Genomic DNA, 16,265 nt, shown 5'->3' with positions numbered 1-16,265 from the left:
TAAAGATAGCTCCTTGGGGAGCTTCAGCTGGCCCAACTACAGCCTGCCAGCATGAGAATATGAAAATCTAATGCCTTGGATTGAAGGGATACTGCCAAGTCCAGAGAGCCTGGAGCTGGTGGGAACCACCTACAGGAGGGGCAAGGCCGGGGGTGGGGGTGGGGGGTGAAGCAGCAGCTGGCCAGAAAAGCTGGTGAGCCATGAGCAGGACAAATGCTGTGGAGGTGGAAGCAAAGAGCACATGTTTAAAAAATCTGTATTAAAGTTTTCTTAAAAAGAGGAAGAATTAAACAGCTATATATCTGAGTGCCTAAATCCTTAAGGATCCTCTTCCACTCTTGTAATTTTTCTTGACACTGTAGGCAAGGACTAAGGCTGTGCTGTGGGTCAGGAAGAAAGGAATGTGAGGAAAACTCAGACCCAACACCTACTTATGAAGAGCATAAGTGGAAGGGCCCTTGATCACCTCTACGTCTCGAGTCCAGTCGTTCTTAAATGGAGTGAGGCAGTGAGGGAAAAGGATACCCTAGCCCCCACTGCCTCCAGTAGAGGAAGGCTGCCTGAACTGCTGTGGGATACACTTCCTCTAATTCCCTAGATCCCTCAATGATGGGTTAAGTATCACTAAAGTATACAATAAAAAATACTGTAGGGTATGTAGTATATCAAAACAAGTTGAAGACAAGAAGAAGTGTGGTTGAGAACTACTGACCTAGTCCAAAGCTCTACTGTACAGATGACTGGGGATCTCAAGGAGATATTAATTCAGTATGTAGTGACTGCCTGCCATATTGTGTCCATTAGACTAAATGACAGGGCAGCCAAGGTGGTAGCGGCGGGGGGACACGTGGGGAGGGGAGTTGAAGGAAGTGGGGAGGAGGAGCAGCACACAATAAGACTCAAAACACAGGTGGAGGATGTACTAACTACTGTTCCTAAAGAACTGATCAGGCTGTCTTAAGATCCACACCAGAAAACTGGCTAATCAGCTAATGCCAGAAATTCCCTTATAGGCAAGCCAGACTGTATGGCAACGAAACATTTTATGGAGTGGGAGAGGAGTCCACAGAGGAGGAGAATAGGTTCAGTCTAGGACTCTGGGTTCAACTTTATTTATTTATTTTTATTTATTTAAAGATTTTATTTATTTGACAGAGGGAGACACAGTGAGAGAGGGAATACAAGCATGGGGAGAGGGAGAAGCAGGCTTCCTGCTGAGCTAGGAACCTGATGTGGGGCTTGATCCCAGGGTCCTGGGATTATGACCTGAGCCAAAGGCAGATGCTTAACGACTGCACCACCCAGGCACCCCTCAACTTTTAAAATTTTAAATGTTGATGGATATTAGCACTTTTTAAAAAGAGATTATGTACCTCCTCCAACTTGAAATATGACATACAACTATGTAAGTGTATAACATGTTGACTTGATACACTTACATATTGCAGAAGAATTACTACCATAGAACTTACCATCTGTTACATAAGTAAAAAACCTACCCATCGCTCCCAGAAGGGCTACTATATAGAACAAGTCAGACTGGGCTAATTACCCATTATTCCTTCTCACCCTCTTTCATAACAGTATGAATCTGTAACTGGTACATTACCATCCAGGGTAAGAATCACATTTTCCAGTCTTCTCTGCAGCTGGATGTGGCCTTGTGACTAACAGGAGATGAATGGAAACGATGTAGGTCTTTAAAAATAAGGAGACTTGTCTTGCCCTGTCCTTCTCCCATTTCCCTCTTCCACTGGGTAGAACACAGACATGAAAAGAAGCCATCCTGAGGTGTCACCCTCAAATGCATGGCCTAGTGGGCTCACCATCACATTGCGTATCTAACCACTATTAGAGTCTCTATTACAGTTGTCAAAATAAAATGGAACAGGAATGAGAAAGAGGCAGGAGTAGATTCCACATGATGACCACCATGACAATGACCATGACCACCACAACCACTGGCACAAAGGACATGCTACATCATTCCTACCCTTTGTCCCTATTTCCTGAGCACTCACCGGCACACCATGGGACATGAGGGTGTTGGGATTCATGAGGGTGACAAGTTGGTGCAGGAGGTCAGGCTGGCTATCAAAGAGTTCAGGTGTCAACTTCTTCATCACCTCTTCCAAATGTTCTGCCGCAAGGGAGGGTACCCCATACCAGGTCTTCGGCTCACCCCTGGCCACGGGGAAAGGGGACATACAGAGTGGTCACACATGTGGTCCTGAGGGAGCCTACCCTGCCTCCCTGGCTTCCCAGGGCCCCGCTCACCAATGGAGGTAGTTAATGGAGTAACTCCAGTGATCCTCAATATGCCAGCAAAAGGCTGAGAACACCATGCCCACATACAGCCAGGGCACCTTCATGCCAGAAATATCCGCATTGATATGGCACAGTACAGACTGCTCCAACACTGGCATCACATTCAGGTTCCAACCACTGGTGGCATACTCCTGTCAGGTTGGGTATTTGTGGAAAGGGGATGAAGGTTATGTTAAGAAGCTGAGATCTTTAGCCCAGGGAACCTTAATTTTGAGGTCCCAGACCTTTCACACATCTGAGAAATATTACAGATGTTCTCCACCTCCTACCCACCCCCACCCACCAAATGCATACACACAAAATTCCAATTCCCTTCAATTTTAGGGAGTTTTACAGATATACTCAACTCACCAAAATACCTGCAAGCTATAAGCCCTGCTCTGGACCAAAATGCCCCCTTCTCTGGAGGTAGGCCTGGACCCTCATTTTTTCCTGCACATACAATACTAGTCTACTTCTTATGAATAAACCAGGCTCCCTGGCAAGTATTTCATACACCTACTCATTTAACGCTTAACAACAAATTTGTAAGGTAGATACTAACCCCACCCTACAAAGAAATAGCCAATCTCGTGGCTAGAGATGCCATGCCAGATACCAGACCGTGTTTTTTTTACATATACCATCTTATCTAAATCTCAGAGCAGCTGTGGGAAGAGGGCATAATTACCCCAACCCAATAGAGATACTAAATGACCTGCCAAAGTGCACACAGCTGACATATAGCCACGAATCATCCACTCACCTCCTCCTCGGGGGTTAGGTGCCGCTTACTGTCACTGACAGGGAAACCACTGCCAAATTCTTTAGAATGGATGTCAGCCCCATATTCAACAGTCACATCTTCCTCAATGCTGTTCACCAGCCGCCAGAACTCCTTCTCCACGAGTTCTGTAGGCACCATCTGAGGAACAGGGGTAGCAGATGACCGTGGCCCATCACATCCTGGCTCCAGTGACCCAGAAGAGCTAAGCCCATTAGGCACCAACACCTACGACCCTAGCCCTGATGCTACCCCAGCCCTCCATCACCTACGTGCACGGGCATGTTGAAGTAATCAGCTTTAAAGGAGTCAGCCATCTCGCCAAAGCTCTGCAGAGTGTATTCCCGGGTAGCCTGCTCAAAGCCAAAGGCTTCAGGGGGCCGCTTACACTCCTGAAACCCAAAGGAGAACAAATCACCAAGACAGAGGGCACAGAGGTGGAGAATCCTTAAAAACAAAGCTGGAATATGGGGAAGCGGGGAGGAAGAACAGCCCAAGGTCTGCACTCAAGGCCCTGGAAGCAGGCCTCACTATAGCTCCACCTTTTTCTCCCAGCGCTTCAGCTTAATTAGTCTTTTCATTCCCCACATGCACTGCTGCCATTCTTTTGCTCTTCTCTTCCTTTAGGGACTTTACTATCAAAACCGTGACCTCTGACTTAAATATGCTATGCTATGCTCTTCTGCCACTGTTGTTTCCTCTTGAGCTAAAACAGGGAGTTTAAACTGCCTACGGAATATTTTCTTATGCCCCCAAAAGTTTAAAATGCCTAAGGAAGTTTTCTTATGCCCAGACTGCAACTACAAGCCTGGGGAAATGGCACTGAATATTCTAATAGCTCAGAGAATGGTAGTCAAAGGCATCAGCTTCTACACTGTTAAATCCTACACTATTCCTGTTCTTTAGATGGTCTCGGAAGGCAGAATGTGAGACTACACTGAGGTTCATGGTTTTAGAGGAGAGCTTTATGTATCCCAGAGTTAGACAGACTCACTCATGTCTGAATAAAATCAATGTCGATCTGGTTCACTGGCCCTCAACCACTTACAGAGAGCCAAGTACAGCTGACAGCCTTCACTGTCTATCATACTGTTAGTGTCCACACTCCTCCCTGAAGGGATTTCCACCACTTCCAAGGCCATTATGCACCACCCTGATCTCTTTCCTCAGCCGTGTGTGTGTGTGTGTGTGTGTGTGTGTGCATTCATGTGCACGCAGCTGGTCTCTAGGACCACAGATGAGTCCCTAACATAAGACAAGAGACCATCAACATCTGTTCTCCAGAGAAATGCAAATGAGCACCAGAATTTGGATGAAGGAGGGAAGGAAGCTCATGAATCGGACCTGGCAGACTTACGGAGCCTCTTATCCCTCGCTGTTGTTGCAACTTCAGATGCTCTCCCGACTGCCCCTCTTGCCCTAAGTATGTCCTCCCAAAATACCCCTGCTCCAGCATGCCCCATCCCCAAGGTTATAAGGTCTGCCCACTCTTCTAGTTAAAGCCTGCACCACTGCAAACTTAATCAAATAATCAAAACAAAAGGAAAACAAAGTATTATACTCGTATGATAGTCCCCCCCAAGAAAAACGAATCACTACCCATGAATAAATGCAATGATAGACAAAAATAATTATAAAATAGCAAATGAAAATACACAGTAAAAGCCTAAACTGGTTAAAGATTGTTATATATATGCAACAACAAAAAGATGAGAGGAAAATACACCAGACTATTAACAACAGTTGTCTCTAGGTGATGAAATGATAGGTGATTTGTCTCTTTTCCAAGCTTTCTAAATAAAACAAAGAATAAAAAACTTGGAAATCAAAAGAACGATTTTTCTCCCTATTCCAATCCTCCAAATCTCATTCCTGACACCTTCCCTGATTACTACCCTTAATCATTTTCCTCTCCTCTGAACTTCTATGCCTCAGAATTTCTAACACATAATTTAGCATCTGACTACACGTCGGCATACAATCTGTTCAATAATGACTCTCACCTCCCCAGGTAATCTGGGGTCTCCCAGGGGACATAAATAAAGGCTATGTCTCCTATTCTTTCTCCCTAAACTCTGCCTAGCCTAGCCCCACTCCAGGGACCCAAAACATAAACCAGGGCTGAGCTGGGAAGTTGCTGTCAGTAAGGCCTCATGGAGGCAGGCAAGAATATCCTCTGAGGTAGCCATGAACTAGGGCTGGGAAGGGCTTACCGCCATGACACACTTCGGGCACCGCCAGACACCCTTGGGAATCTCAGGCAAAGGAGGCAGCAGGCAGAAGATGTGGTAGTTATCATCACAGCCATCACACAGCAGAAGCTTGTCATCTTCATCCCCTCGGGAACACATCCGGCACACATATGACTCGATCTGCCAGGAAAAGGAGGCAACAGTTCATCAACTGAAGCTCTGTCCAGCCTTCAAACTGTCCTCCAAGCAGTACCCTAGTCCACAGAGCTTTCTGTCAGAAACCCATCAAGCTTGCTGGCTAGATCATTCACAGCCCCATTATGGGTGAGTTGTGCTTGTTCGGGAGCTTAACTGTATGCATGTACCATCTCTCCAAATAAACTGGTAGAGCTGTGAGAGCAGTCTTTATCATGCAGTCATGAAATCTCCCATTTTTATTCATTCAATAAACACTGAGCACTTATGTGTTCAACGCTATGCTAGACTCTGAAGTACGCATCTGCCTTCAAAAAGCACAAAGTACTCCAGAGATACATATTCATAAAAATTAAAAGGTAACATGGAAACTGCCAATACCAGCTCGCAGAGGGTACTAGGGAGCCTAGAGAAGAGAGCACTCAAATCAGCTGGAGATAAGGAGGGACAGCCTTGAGGAAGAACTTCACTGAAAATTTGACACTTGACAATGACATCTGAAACTGACTGGAATCTGAAGGCCAACTGAGTTTGGCAATGGGGCAGAGCACTGGGAAAAGTCTTCCAGGTGGAAGAAACAGCAGGTGCAAAGGGACTGGGGAAAGAAAGAGCATGGCGCATCTCAGGGGAAAAAATGAACATACCTACAAGTAGTTCAGTGTGGCTATAGCAGAGGAGTGAGGTGGGCAGTGCTGGGGAATGAGGCTAGAGGTCAGCAGGGACTGGATCATGCATGGTAATGAGGAGCTTAGCCTTTATCCTGAAGCAATGGAGGGAGCCTCCTTCTCTGGACCCTTCCAGCACTTCTGTTGACAGCACTTGATCACCCTTTCTTGTCCTTTGTTCCATTTTCCTTGTGAGTTGGCCTTGTTTCCCCAATTAAGTGAGCTACCTGAGGGCAGGGCCCAGCAGGCCCACTTTTCTGCTTAATGCAACCTGGTCCAGAGCCATGCTGGGGAAATGCTCGCTGAAGGGATGAGAAGCAGAGCATTAAGAAGTCAGGGCTGGGTCCTTACAAACTGGGCATTGCTGTGGTTCCTCCGCAGTCTCATGGTCATCTTGGTGCAGGGCTCTGGGCTGTGACTCAGCTCCTCCTTGCTCTCCAGGAAGGTCTTAGGTGAGGTTGACTCCACCTTCACATCCCCGCCTGACTCCTCCTTCACCACTACGGTGGGGGGACACTCAGGCCCTTCCTTATCTGGGAGAGGGAAGAGGGGCTCTAAAGCACAGGTCTAGAACAGTCAGGGCCCCGCCTCCTCTCCCCAGGTGAGGCCATCCTTCACACTGCCCCAGCCTGTCAGGCCTTACCTTTCTTCCGCAGGGTCTTATCCTTGGCCATGAGGCCCAGGCCCATCATCTTGGGGCCTGCCCCATAGATCTGCAGCTTCTTCAGCTCTGGATTCTTTTCAATGTCTTCCTCTGTGGGTTCCGGCTGGGAGGGAAAAAGGAAATGAATCAAATCTGCTATCTGATGCAAACTGCCCCATCTTAAAAGAACAATAGCTTGGACTATATACCACTTGGGCTCATGCCAGGAGGCAGAGGCAGGCCTGGGCAAGAATTCAGAGCTCCTTTTGGAGATTAGGGTTAAGTGAGCTCCCCCATTAGCCCTCTTGGAAAGAAATTAAGGTGGAATTTCAGTTTTCCCAACTGTAACACAAGAATATTAACTCCTACCTTACAAAGTTTACAGAGCATATAACATATAGAAAGAAATCTAATAGTGTGTGGCACTACCAATAAATGGCAGTGACTAATACGATCTACTAAATGACATGCTTTGGTGAGCCCAGGGACAATGTCTATCTTGTTCTCTGTTGCATCCCCAGTGCCTAGAACAATGCCTCGCACATAAGCTTCTACCTGAAGTTAGGATATAGGTATAGGGAGAAAGAGGTCTACCCCAGAAGCAGAGTGAGTCCAGAAAGAACAAGAAAGGCAAAAAAGGGCAGACACACAAAAGATACTGTATGAGCAGATCAAGATCCAACTCAGAAACTCAGCTGAGGGTGAAGGAAAGAGCAAGAGTGAAGCAAGAGGGGGCACACTACTGCTCAGAACTCAGAGAACAGAAGGGAGAGTGAAACAGGGAAAAGAACTTTGGTCAGACCTTCGTGGACTCCCACCCTCAAAGCTCTGAGTTAGAAGTACTCACATCAGGCTGCAGCCTCTTTGCCCGCCGGCCATAGCTATTGAACTTGGAAGGCTGCACGGACTGTCGAAGGGGGATACTGTGGGGTTTGTATTCCTTGTCCTTTTCCTCATTATCAAATGGACGCGTGTTGCACTGCTGGAGACAAGTGAGGAGTAAGGCTCAGGATATGGGGCCACAGCCCCCAACGATGCCATCCCTCTATCCCTAACCAATGGCAAAAAAAGCTGTGGCTGCACTCACCTGACCCACAACAAGAGGCCCTGTTCCACTGGTCATTACCAGGGATACCAGCACACACTTTGAGAATTCTTCTTGCCTTTGCTTATGTCATTCCACCTTCAAACCACCTCCTCCCAAGCATCTTCATAACTAAATCAGACGCCATCTCTTTCCAGACCTCTCTAGCCCAGAATGTCTCTCCCTCCTTGGAATTCCTTTATCAGTTATGACCTTGTCACATACTAGATAGTAGGCTGGCCCTGCAGGTAACTCTAGGACCTCTGACCCTGGGCAGCATGGAAAGAGAATAAGCACTACTAGAAAAGGATAGAGTCTAGCTCCCAGGTCTCCAGCCCACTGAACCAGTTCCATTAAGAGCAAGTATGAGAAATCTGCATCTGGTCTGGGGGAAAGCCTTCTTCCACCCCAGCCTGGCATCCTTACCACCAGGTTGGCTCCAGACTGGTACATCTCATAGGGGTAAACGATGCGTTCATAGTGGGAGCGTAGCAGGGAGCCAATGTTTTTGCCTGGTGGGTAGTTGAGGCGCTGGGCTACCCGGGCCCACCGACGGTCTTTGCAGATGGCTTCATAGCCACCTTCCTCCACCACAATCTGCAGGGACAAGGAGGAAGGGATGTGGATGTGCTGTGTGTATGTACATAAGGGTGAAGGCCCGAGGAAAGGGTGATGAGGACAATTCCAGCCCCTCACTTCACTGGAGGCTATCCCCTCCTCCTACCACCACCACTGCAGTAAGAGATGCCAAGAAGTTCCGATGACATCTCATGTGTTATGAGGCTGTGTGTGCCCCTTCCACTGCAGTGTAGAGCTCTAATATCCAAACCAAGGGAACCCCCAGAGTACAAAACACATTAAGGGGTGGGGAGGGGCTTGAGAAAAGCCTTTTCTTACTTTGCTGAGGCTGTAGAGATCTAAGATCCGTCGTTCTACATTGGGAATCTTTAAGGAGGAGCCCTGGATTTCCCAGAATTTGGCAATCTGGTCCAAGTAGTTCAGCTTCACTCTTGTCTGGGCCTGGAAAAGAAATGGCTCAAAGATGCTGGCCTCCCCCTCCATGTAACCCTTGTCTTCTGGCCTATTCTTAGGAGAGAAGAAAGGGTACAGAGCAGCCCACCATCCAGGGCCTCTCCCAGTGAAACGGGTCCCAAACTCTAGACAGTGCTTAGCCTGCCTACCTCTCATCTCTGCCACCTTCTAGTCAACAGTATAAGCCCAAGGTCCCAACACAGAGAATGTTGGGACCTTACATGCACACCCTCTCAAACTCTCTGACAGGGCTGTATGAGTATCATCATCTCTTTTACAGAGAGCCTCTGCTTTCTTAAGTCACAGAGCAGATACCAAGAGATCTGAATGTCAAATAACTTAAGTTTTGGCTATTTCCTACTACTGATATGCTGTACAGCCTCTGAACCTCCATCTTCTGATTATAAAAGGGAAATGAAATAACTGCTTACTCCAGAAGGGTGAACTTACAAGAGAGACAGTGAAGGTCCTCTGGAACCTCCAAAACTGCATCTAAGCTCTAGGCATGTTTCAGAGATTGAAGGTCCAAAAAAGCACATTTACCTCTTCTTACGCACCACGAAACTTGTCCCATGGTAGCTGAAGGCTGAGTACCTACTAAAGAGCTAAGAGATAAGTGTACCAGAGCAGCACTAGCACCTGGCCAACCCAGGATCCAATGTGGGCCGAGGATCCTGGGAACAAGGCATGTATCATGCTTCCCTGAAACTTCACTGACCCAAGAAAGGCTCTCCAAGGTCCCAAGTCTAGAACCACCTTGCACGGGTCAGAGGGCCTGATTCTAGGAGAACGAGAGGAAGTCATTACCGTTCACTACCTTGCTCAGATCCTATGAGAGGAACAGAAACAATTTTAGATCATAGATTGGGAAAACTAAGGTCTGTATGTAGGAAAAACAACCTATGGCTATTTAGCTGTCAGAACCTGGAAGAGGCCAAGAACCCTACTCCCTCTACTTTAACCCCTTAGCTTTCCAATCTCAGCCTCATCCCTGCTCTTCCCCATCATTAGCCAGCACAGTATCTCTAGAAAACCTGTTCTTGTCCCATGCTAGGTGACATCTTGCACTGGCTGTAACCCCACAGATCTGGTCAGATCCATTTCTTTAAGAAACTTATACCCTCTTCATGAGAAGATTTTTGCTCTGACCAGGGCAGCACATAGACTGACTCTAAAACAGTGGTTCTCAATGAGGGGAACAATTGTGTCCACCCCACCCCACCCCCACGGGGGCATTTAGCAATGCCTGGAGACATTTTTGGTTGCCATTACTGGGAAAAGGTATTACGGGCATCAAATAGGTGGAAGGAAGCCAGGGATACTGATACACATCCTAAAATGCACAGGACAGCCCCTCCATGACAAAGAATTATCTGGGCCAAAATGTCAATAGTATCAAGGCTGAGGAACAGTGGTCTAGAAACAAGTAAGCCTCTAGGTCATGGGTTTCCAGTTTGGCTTAATATGCCCCCTCCCCAGGACATCTGGTAGGGTTCATGGATATGTAACAATAAGGCAGAAAGGTGGAAGCAAACTTCTAAACTACATCTTCTGTAGGAAACTCCAGGATCTTCCCTGGAATTGGCTTCAAAAGACCCACTCTTATGACCCTAGGGCATTCTCAGGCCTTTAGTGGAGAACCTCATTTATCCATGCGAAGGGCCAGGACTTCCTGTACAGAACAGAAGGGAGAGGGAAAAGCCTACCTGCCTGACCCCGGTTCAAATTTATAACCATTTTAGCCTCCATACAGACCAGTTCTTGTGCTGTTCCTGCCCATCCACCTCACATCCCACCTTATCAAGCCGCATAGAAGGAAGGTAGGAAGCACAGGGCTGTGGATGAAATGGATCATGAGGCCACATTCAGCTGGCCAAGAAAGGCCTAGCCAACCTGTTTCCCTTTGTTGACTCAGGTACAGTAGGTTACCTGGCAGGAGAGCTTCAGAAGTAACAAACCTTTAGGGAAACGGACATGCCCAGTCTTTGAGCTATCAAACTGGAGATGCTAAATGCTCCTGCTCTTGGGTTATATTCAGAGCTCTAAAGCTTCCTCTATGACCTCCATGCAACTTCACAGAAGAGAGAATAAAGATCGGTTGGGTAAAGTACCTTAGCCGGAGAAGGAATGGGGAAGTGGGATCAGAGCTCAGGTATCCATTCACCCAACCCCGCCACCAGCTGCTATTCTTCTCACCTCTAGTTCATTCAGCCTCTGGATTCGGGGAGTAAACCTGAAGTTGTCCACTTCTACAGCAAATGGTGGCTGCCAGTCCTGGGAGGTTACAGAGGGGAGGGAGTTGGGTTATTCCAGCACAGTGTAAGACCCGAGGGCACCACAAGCAGCTCAGCATCCCATCAGACCATGAGACCTCTGGTCACCTCAGACCCTTTAACCTGGCAAACACCCAACGCACTACCCACTCCCCAGAACTCACAACAGGGCACTACCCACCCCTCAAGTCCACACTCAATGCCACAAGCACGTGTCCTGGGAAATTTCTCCCAAGTCCCTCCCAACAGTACAGTGCCAGGATTTCAAGAAAGAGAGGTATGGAGCCCAAAACAGTTGGCTCCAAACTCTCCCTACATCCACATTAATTCCTTGTCCCCCAGGCATGTGCTGGAAAGGATCTGGAGTCAGAAGACTTTGGTTTGCGGCGGCTGGGTGGTTCAGTGGGTTAAAGCCTCCGCCTTCGGCTCGGGTCATGATCTCAGGGTCCTGGGATTGAGCCCCACATCGGGCTCTCTGCTCAGCAGGGAGCCTGCCTCCCCCCGTCTCTCTGCCTACTTGTGATTTGTCTGTCAAATAAATAAATAAAACCTTTAAAAAAAAAAAAGAAGACTTTGGTTCATGTTCCAGCTCTGCTACTTATGAGCTATGGGATTTTTACCCTTCTAAGCTTGTTCTCTCATCTGTAAGGTGGGAATATGAACACCTGTTGTAGCTTCCTCATAAGACTGAGATGAAAAATTAAACTCGTTTTCAAATGGAAATGCTATCCAAAGGAGTTGTCCTTAAGACTTGGTATCTTAAGCTGACCCCACACACACTGGGTGGCTCTGATTTCAGCAAGATTTAAAGGCTTGAGCCTTTAATGTCTGTTCTCTCAGTTTAAAGGGCCTGAGATAAACACTGCAGGGAAAAGCAAGAATCTGCATCACTCACCCAGTCTGGAAGGCTTCCTGTGGTTCCTCTCTCAAATACCTGCCCAGTACAGGAAGAGGTGGGGGTGGGTGGGGGTAGGGTTAGTGATGGAACAGCCAACTGTAGTGGCAAAGAATGGGAGAATGTGGGGAGGAGGAAGGAAGTCAGGGAAAAATAATGGAAGTGGGGGGGGGGGTGACTCTGCTCTGCCAGGTTGGCGCTTGTTGTGTCCTACCCAAAGGGTGGCTGTGGGGAGCCCCTCACTGATGCCCTTTCCCCCAGAACCTCCTATGCAGTCCCCTCCTCCTCAGAGCTCCAGCTCCTGCTGGAGTGGTAAAAAGAACCTAGAGTAACCCAGACCAATGCCCTCATTTTACGAATGGGGAAAGTGAGGCCCAAAGAAATGTGATTTCTCTAAAATCACATGCTGATTTAGTGGCACAGCCAAGAACCAATGTCTTCTGACCTCCAGTCCAAAGCTCTTTGCACAACACATACACACACATGCATACATATGGAAGCAGGCAGTAATAAAAGAAAAGAAAAAGCTGTTGGCCTCTTCTGCACACACACTTTTAGAAAAGGGCCAGAGGATTCATACTTGCATGCACACATACTCCCCGCTAACCCCCAGCTGAAGCAGGTTTGCAACAAACACCTGAGGCTCAGTGGAGCACGGGTAAATTAAAAAAAGGAGAGAGAGAGAGAGAGAAAAGACTAAAATGGTATGGCTCAAGCTCAGACAAGCTCCCTGTGCCCTCTTGCCACCCAGGAGTAGCGCACACCCCTTAGTGCAGGTGGAAAGGTACTCAAACCCAAAATTCCAGGCACCCTTCTTTCCTGCTGAATCAAGTTCTAGATAAGTATATCATCAAGCAATGTGACAAGAAACAATAAAACCTAGAGCAGGAGCTGTGGGTGCAACAGATAGCTGGGGAAGGTCCAGCACACCTCCCCAGGACCTGCGAGCTCTCTCATCCTGCCTTCGGTCTCATACACCTGTGTGCCAAATACACCAGTATTATCAGGATGGTGATTTTAAAAAGTTGGCTACCTGATGCCTGAAGCAAGGCCCTTCCAAGATCCCCTGGGTCTCCTCCAGGGTACCAACACTCTCCTCCCACCCATTTTCTCCAAGACTAGCAGTAAACCGTCTAACAACTCAAAACCCAAATCGACCTTCCTCAGGCAAACCTCCAATTTCCAAGCACCCACCCATACACACACTTTCCCATTCTGGGCCCAAGGATCATTTGGGCAAGTGCTTCAAATTCCAGCTAGAAGGCCTGGCTGCCTAAAGGTGGCGTAGGAGCAGCCCTACAGGAGGAAAAAAACAACAAAACCAGAGACCAGCTCTCCTGTATTGGAGGGAAGCACACTATTGAGGTAGAGACAAGAAGCACAACAAAAGATGGCCCCCTGCAGGTCTCTCTCTCTCTCTAACACTAACACACACACACACACACACACTCATGTGCTTGGGACATGTCACTGTTCCCCTTCCTGGTCCCACAAGGAAGGGTAACAACACCTACACAAAGCCTACCCATTAAGTCCAAGACAGAAACATGGAAATACAGGCCTCAGCGACCCCCTATGTCAGATACACTTCTGTTCCAGAGGCCTCCTAGACCACTCCAGGGAGTACCTCCTTGAGGCTACCCAGGACTCCAGCCTCTCCTTTCTGCTAGCCTTCTTGACTTCTCACTACCTAATTTCACTCCTTCATTATGAACAATGTTACCTCAGAAATCTGTGGCCAGGCTCCAACTAGGAAAAAATGAGCTTACCCAACACCTCTGAGGAGATCCATTTGAAACTAGCCTACATCTGTGACTGAACACCGGAAAACACCAAGCTGGATAAGGAGGCCTGCGGTGCCCTCCTCAGGTGGCAGTAAGGCCTCCCATCCCTTTTCAGACAGGAGACACCCACTCAAAAACACCCTGTTTCAAACTCAATTCCTGCCTTTAGAACCCCAAGTGGTGACTGAACAACGCATATCATCATTTCTCCTCCATGCCAGCAAGGTGGCAGCCTATCCTAGCCCTTGGGGGGAGTTCCTGCGGCCTGAAGCCAGGCATAGGAACAAAGATATGCCCTTTGTCATTGACCTCTGGGAATCAAGTGTTCTAAAGGAGACAGACTTCCATAGCTCCATTCTGTTTCTGGGAGTCCAAGAACCCCTATCCTCCAGGACCGGCTACATCCTGGGACAGAACACAGTACAAATCTTCTGAGTAGGACTCATACCCCGCTGACAAGCTGACTGGCTTAAGCCTATCCACAGAAGTCAAGTCTGAGGGGTGATTTGTAGGGAAAGATATTGCCTTCAACTAGGAAAAGAAGGGGACAATTCCCTAAACCTATCTCAGGGGAGCCAGATAGAGCATTCCCTGTGAGCCTGATTTCCTGACTGATCTGCCATGACATTATCATAGGTGGATTGTTCTGGCAGGGTGTGAGTAAATATGAGTCAACCCACAGAGAAGCAAACCAATGACCACATCAAACACCTTCGCAGTCACAATAATTACCACTTACCTAGCGCCTACCACACACAGACTCTACCTAGTTTAATCCAATTCTCAAAATAACCATTCATGGGACTCATTTCACAGGCTCGGAAAGATTAAGTTACTGGTCCAAGGTCACACAAGTGGTAAGCTACACAGTGGAATTTTGAACTCAAGTCTGTCTCCTTTTACAGCTATGATCTTTCCACTACACCACATGGCCTGCCTTAAGGAAAGTGATGACAATAAACGGAAAAATGGCCTTATTCAGTGCAGCCTTGACCTGGGTGGTCCGGGGTAACTAGGAGATGTGCAGGTACCTCTCTAAACTCAACCAGACCCACTAGGCATCCCTGTTTTGAACCTTACCAGGGATGAATCTAAAAGGCGGAATGGAAGTGAAGGTGGGTCTTTGACCCCCAAGTGCCTAGGGGGCCTTACACCACGCGAAGGCCCCTGGCCCCATCATCCTTTCTACGACCCCGCACCACATCCACCGCGGTCCCAGCCACCCCATTTCCCCACACCTCGAGATGCCCTCCGCCCCAGAGCTCTCAGCCAGCTACCCTACTTCTTCATCCCCAGCCTCGCGGGGGAGACCACAAACCCCGGGCCTTACCGCGGGTGGGCGGATCTTGCAAATGCCCGACTTCTCAGCGATGGGTCTGATTTTCGCAATGTAGCCTAGAGGGTCTCGAAACTCGGCCCAGCTAGGCTCGAACACCGGGCACTCCGGCGGCGGCAGGAAGTCGTCTGACCCCGGCTCCATGGTGGGCCCTAGGACTGGAGGGCTCGGACCACCCTTAAGGACTCATGGCGGACGCCACTGTGTGAAGCCGAGGCACTGCTCGGGGACTAGGCCCTAAGCGGGGCGGCCGCCGCCCGCCGAGGGCCTTGGGGGGCGTGTAGCTGTCGCGCTCTGGAAGGCTCAGGCTGGCGCTACTGCTACCGCCTCTTCGTCCTGCTCCGTTTCTTCCAAACTCTGCCGCTGCCTCCCAGCTACCGCAGCCTCCACCACCAGTTACCTCCCAGCTGCCGCGGCCTTCATCGCCGCCGCCGCCATCTTGGTTTGTCAGCGTCTCCCCCCCCTCCCCTCACCACAACAAACCGAATCCCTCCGCGGCGTGTCCCTCCGAGCGTCGTATACCTTGCGAGAGGCCAAGCCCTAGGAAACTTTCATCCCGTAGGGAGAGCTGAATCTGCAAGTGTAGGCTCCCTATTTGAAAGCGGGAACTCAAAAGCACCTCCCAGACTGAGAGCAAATAGTCCGCTTCGGCGGCGGAGGAGCAAAATTGTAATTAAACTGCCGGATCCTCTTTCCGGATGGACCGGCGGCGCACGTTTAAAGGCCAGTGGTGCGCATGCGCGTTATGAAGACAGACCGGAAGAGGAGCTGGCGTTGGTGGGTGGTGGGCCCAAACTGGCTCCCCCCACTATGACCTCAGCTCTGGTGCGGGCCCCGCCCCAACATTTTCTTCTTCAGGGTCTTTCCGGTGTGGGATGCAAAAAATGGCTTTGGATGCCTGATTGCTAGGGACCTCTTATGCTGGCAAGCATGTTGGGAAAGACTTAGGGAGCTCCCAGCTCTAGGTGCTGACACCTCTGGGGCTTTGAAAGGAGGAAAGCAAGATGCTGCCCCACCCCTGGGGATTATGGATTTTTAGAATTCTGGGTCCCAAGGAGAAGAAGGAAATACATAT

General features: G+C 48.8%; 1 protein-coding gene across 7 annotated transcripts in view; it reads right to left on the bottom strand.

Annotated features, from left to right (window-relative positions):
- KDM5C (lysine demethylase 5C) overlaps positions 1-15,832 on the bottom strand; it is a 32,565-nt gene extending 16,733 nt beyond the window's left edge. For 4 of the 7 annotated variants that reach the window (XM_013050348.2, XM_004781211.3, XM_045087849.1 and 1 more), the window contains exons 1-12: positions 15,185-15,831; positions 11,099-11,176; positions 8,768-8,890; positions 8,297-8,467; positions 7,634-7,768; positions 6,787-6,910; positions 6,495-6,676; positions 5,305-5,463; positions 3,364-3,483; positions 3,074-3,232; positions 2,278-2,459; positions 2,022-2,184 (exon numbers count right to left, since the gene is read on the bottom strand). In XM_013050348.2, coding sequence (XP_012905802.1) covers positions 2,022-2,184; positions 2,278-2,459; positions 3,074-3,232; positions 3,364-3,483; positions 5,305-5,463; positions 6,495-6,676; positions 6,787-6,910; positions 7,634-7,768; positions 8,297-8,467; positions 8,768-8,890; positions 11,099-11,176; positions 15,185-15,334 — 1,746 coding nt within the window. In that variant the 5' untranslated portion in view covers positions 15,335-15,831. Of the gene's footprint in view, positions 1-2,021; positions 2,185-2,277; positions 2,460-3,073; positions 3,233-3,363; positions 3,484-5,304; positions 5,464-6,494; positions 6,677-6,786; positions 6,911-7,633; positions 7,769-8,296; positions 8,468-8,767; positions 8,891-11,098; positions 11,177-15,184 lie in introns of all 7 variants that reach the window. The other 3 variants (XM_004781212.3, XM_045087848.1, XM_004781213.3) reach the window with 3 other exon arrangements.
- Between the last annotated feature and the right edge of the window lie 433 nt (positions 15,833-16,265).

This window comes from Mustela putorius, unplaced genomic scaffold, assembly GCF_011764305.1.
Source record: "Mustela putorius furo isolate JIRA1106 unplaced genomic scaffold, ASM1176430v1.1 tig00001566_pilon_pilon_pilon, whole genome shotgun sequence".
Classification (NCBI taxonomy): Eukaryota; Metazoa; Chordata; class Mammalia; order Carnivora; family Mustelidae; genus Mustela; species Mustela putorius.
Note: the sequence above shows the minus strand (reverse complement) of the source record. Positions and strands in the feature narration are given on the sequence as shown.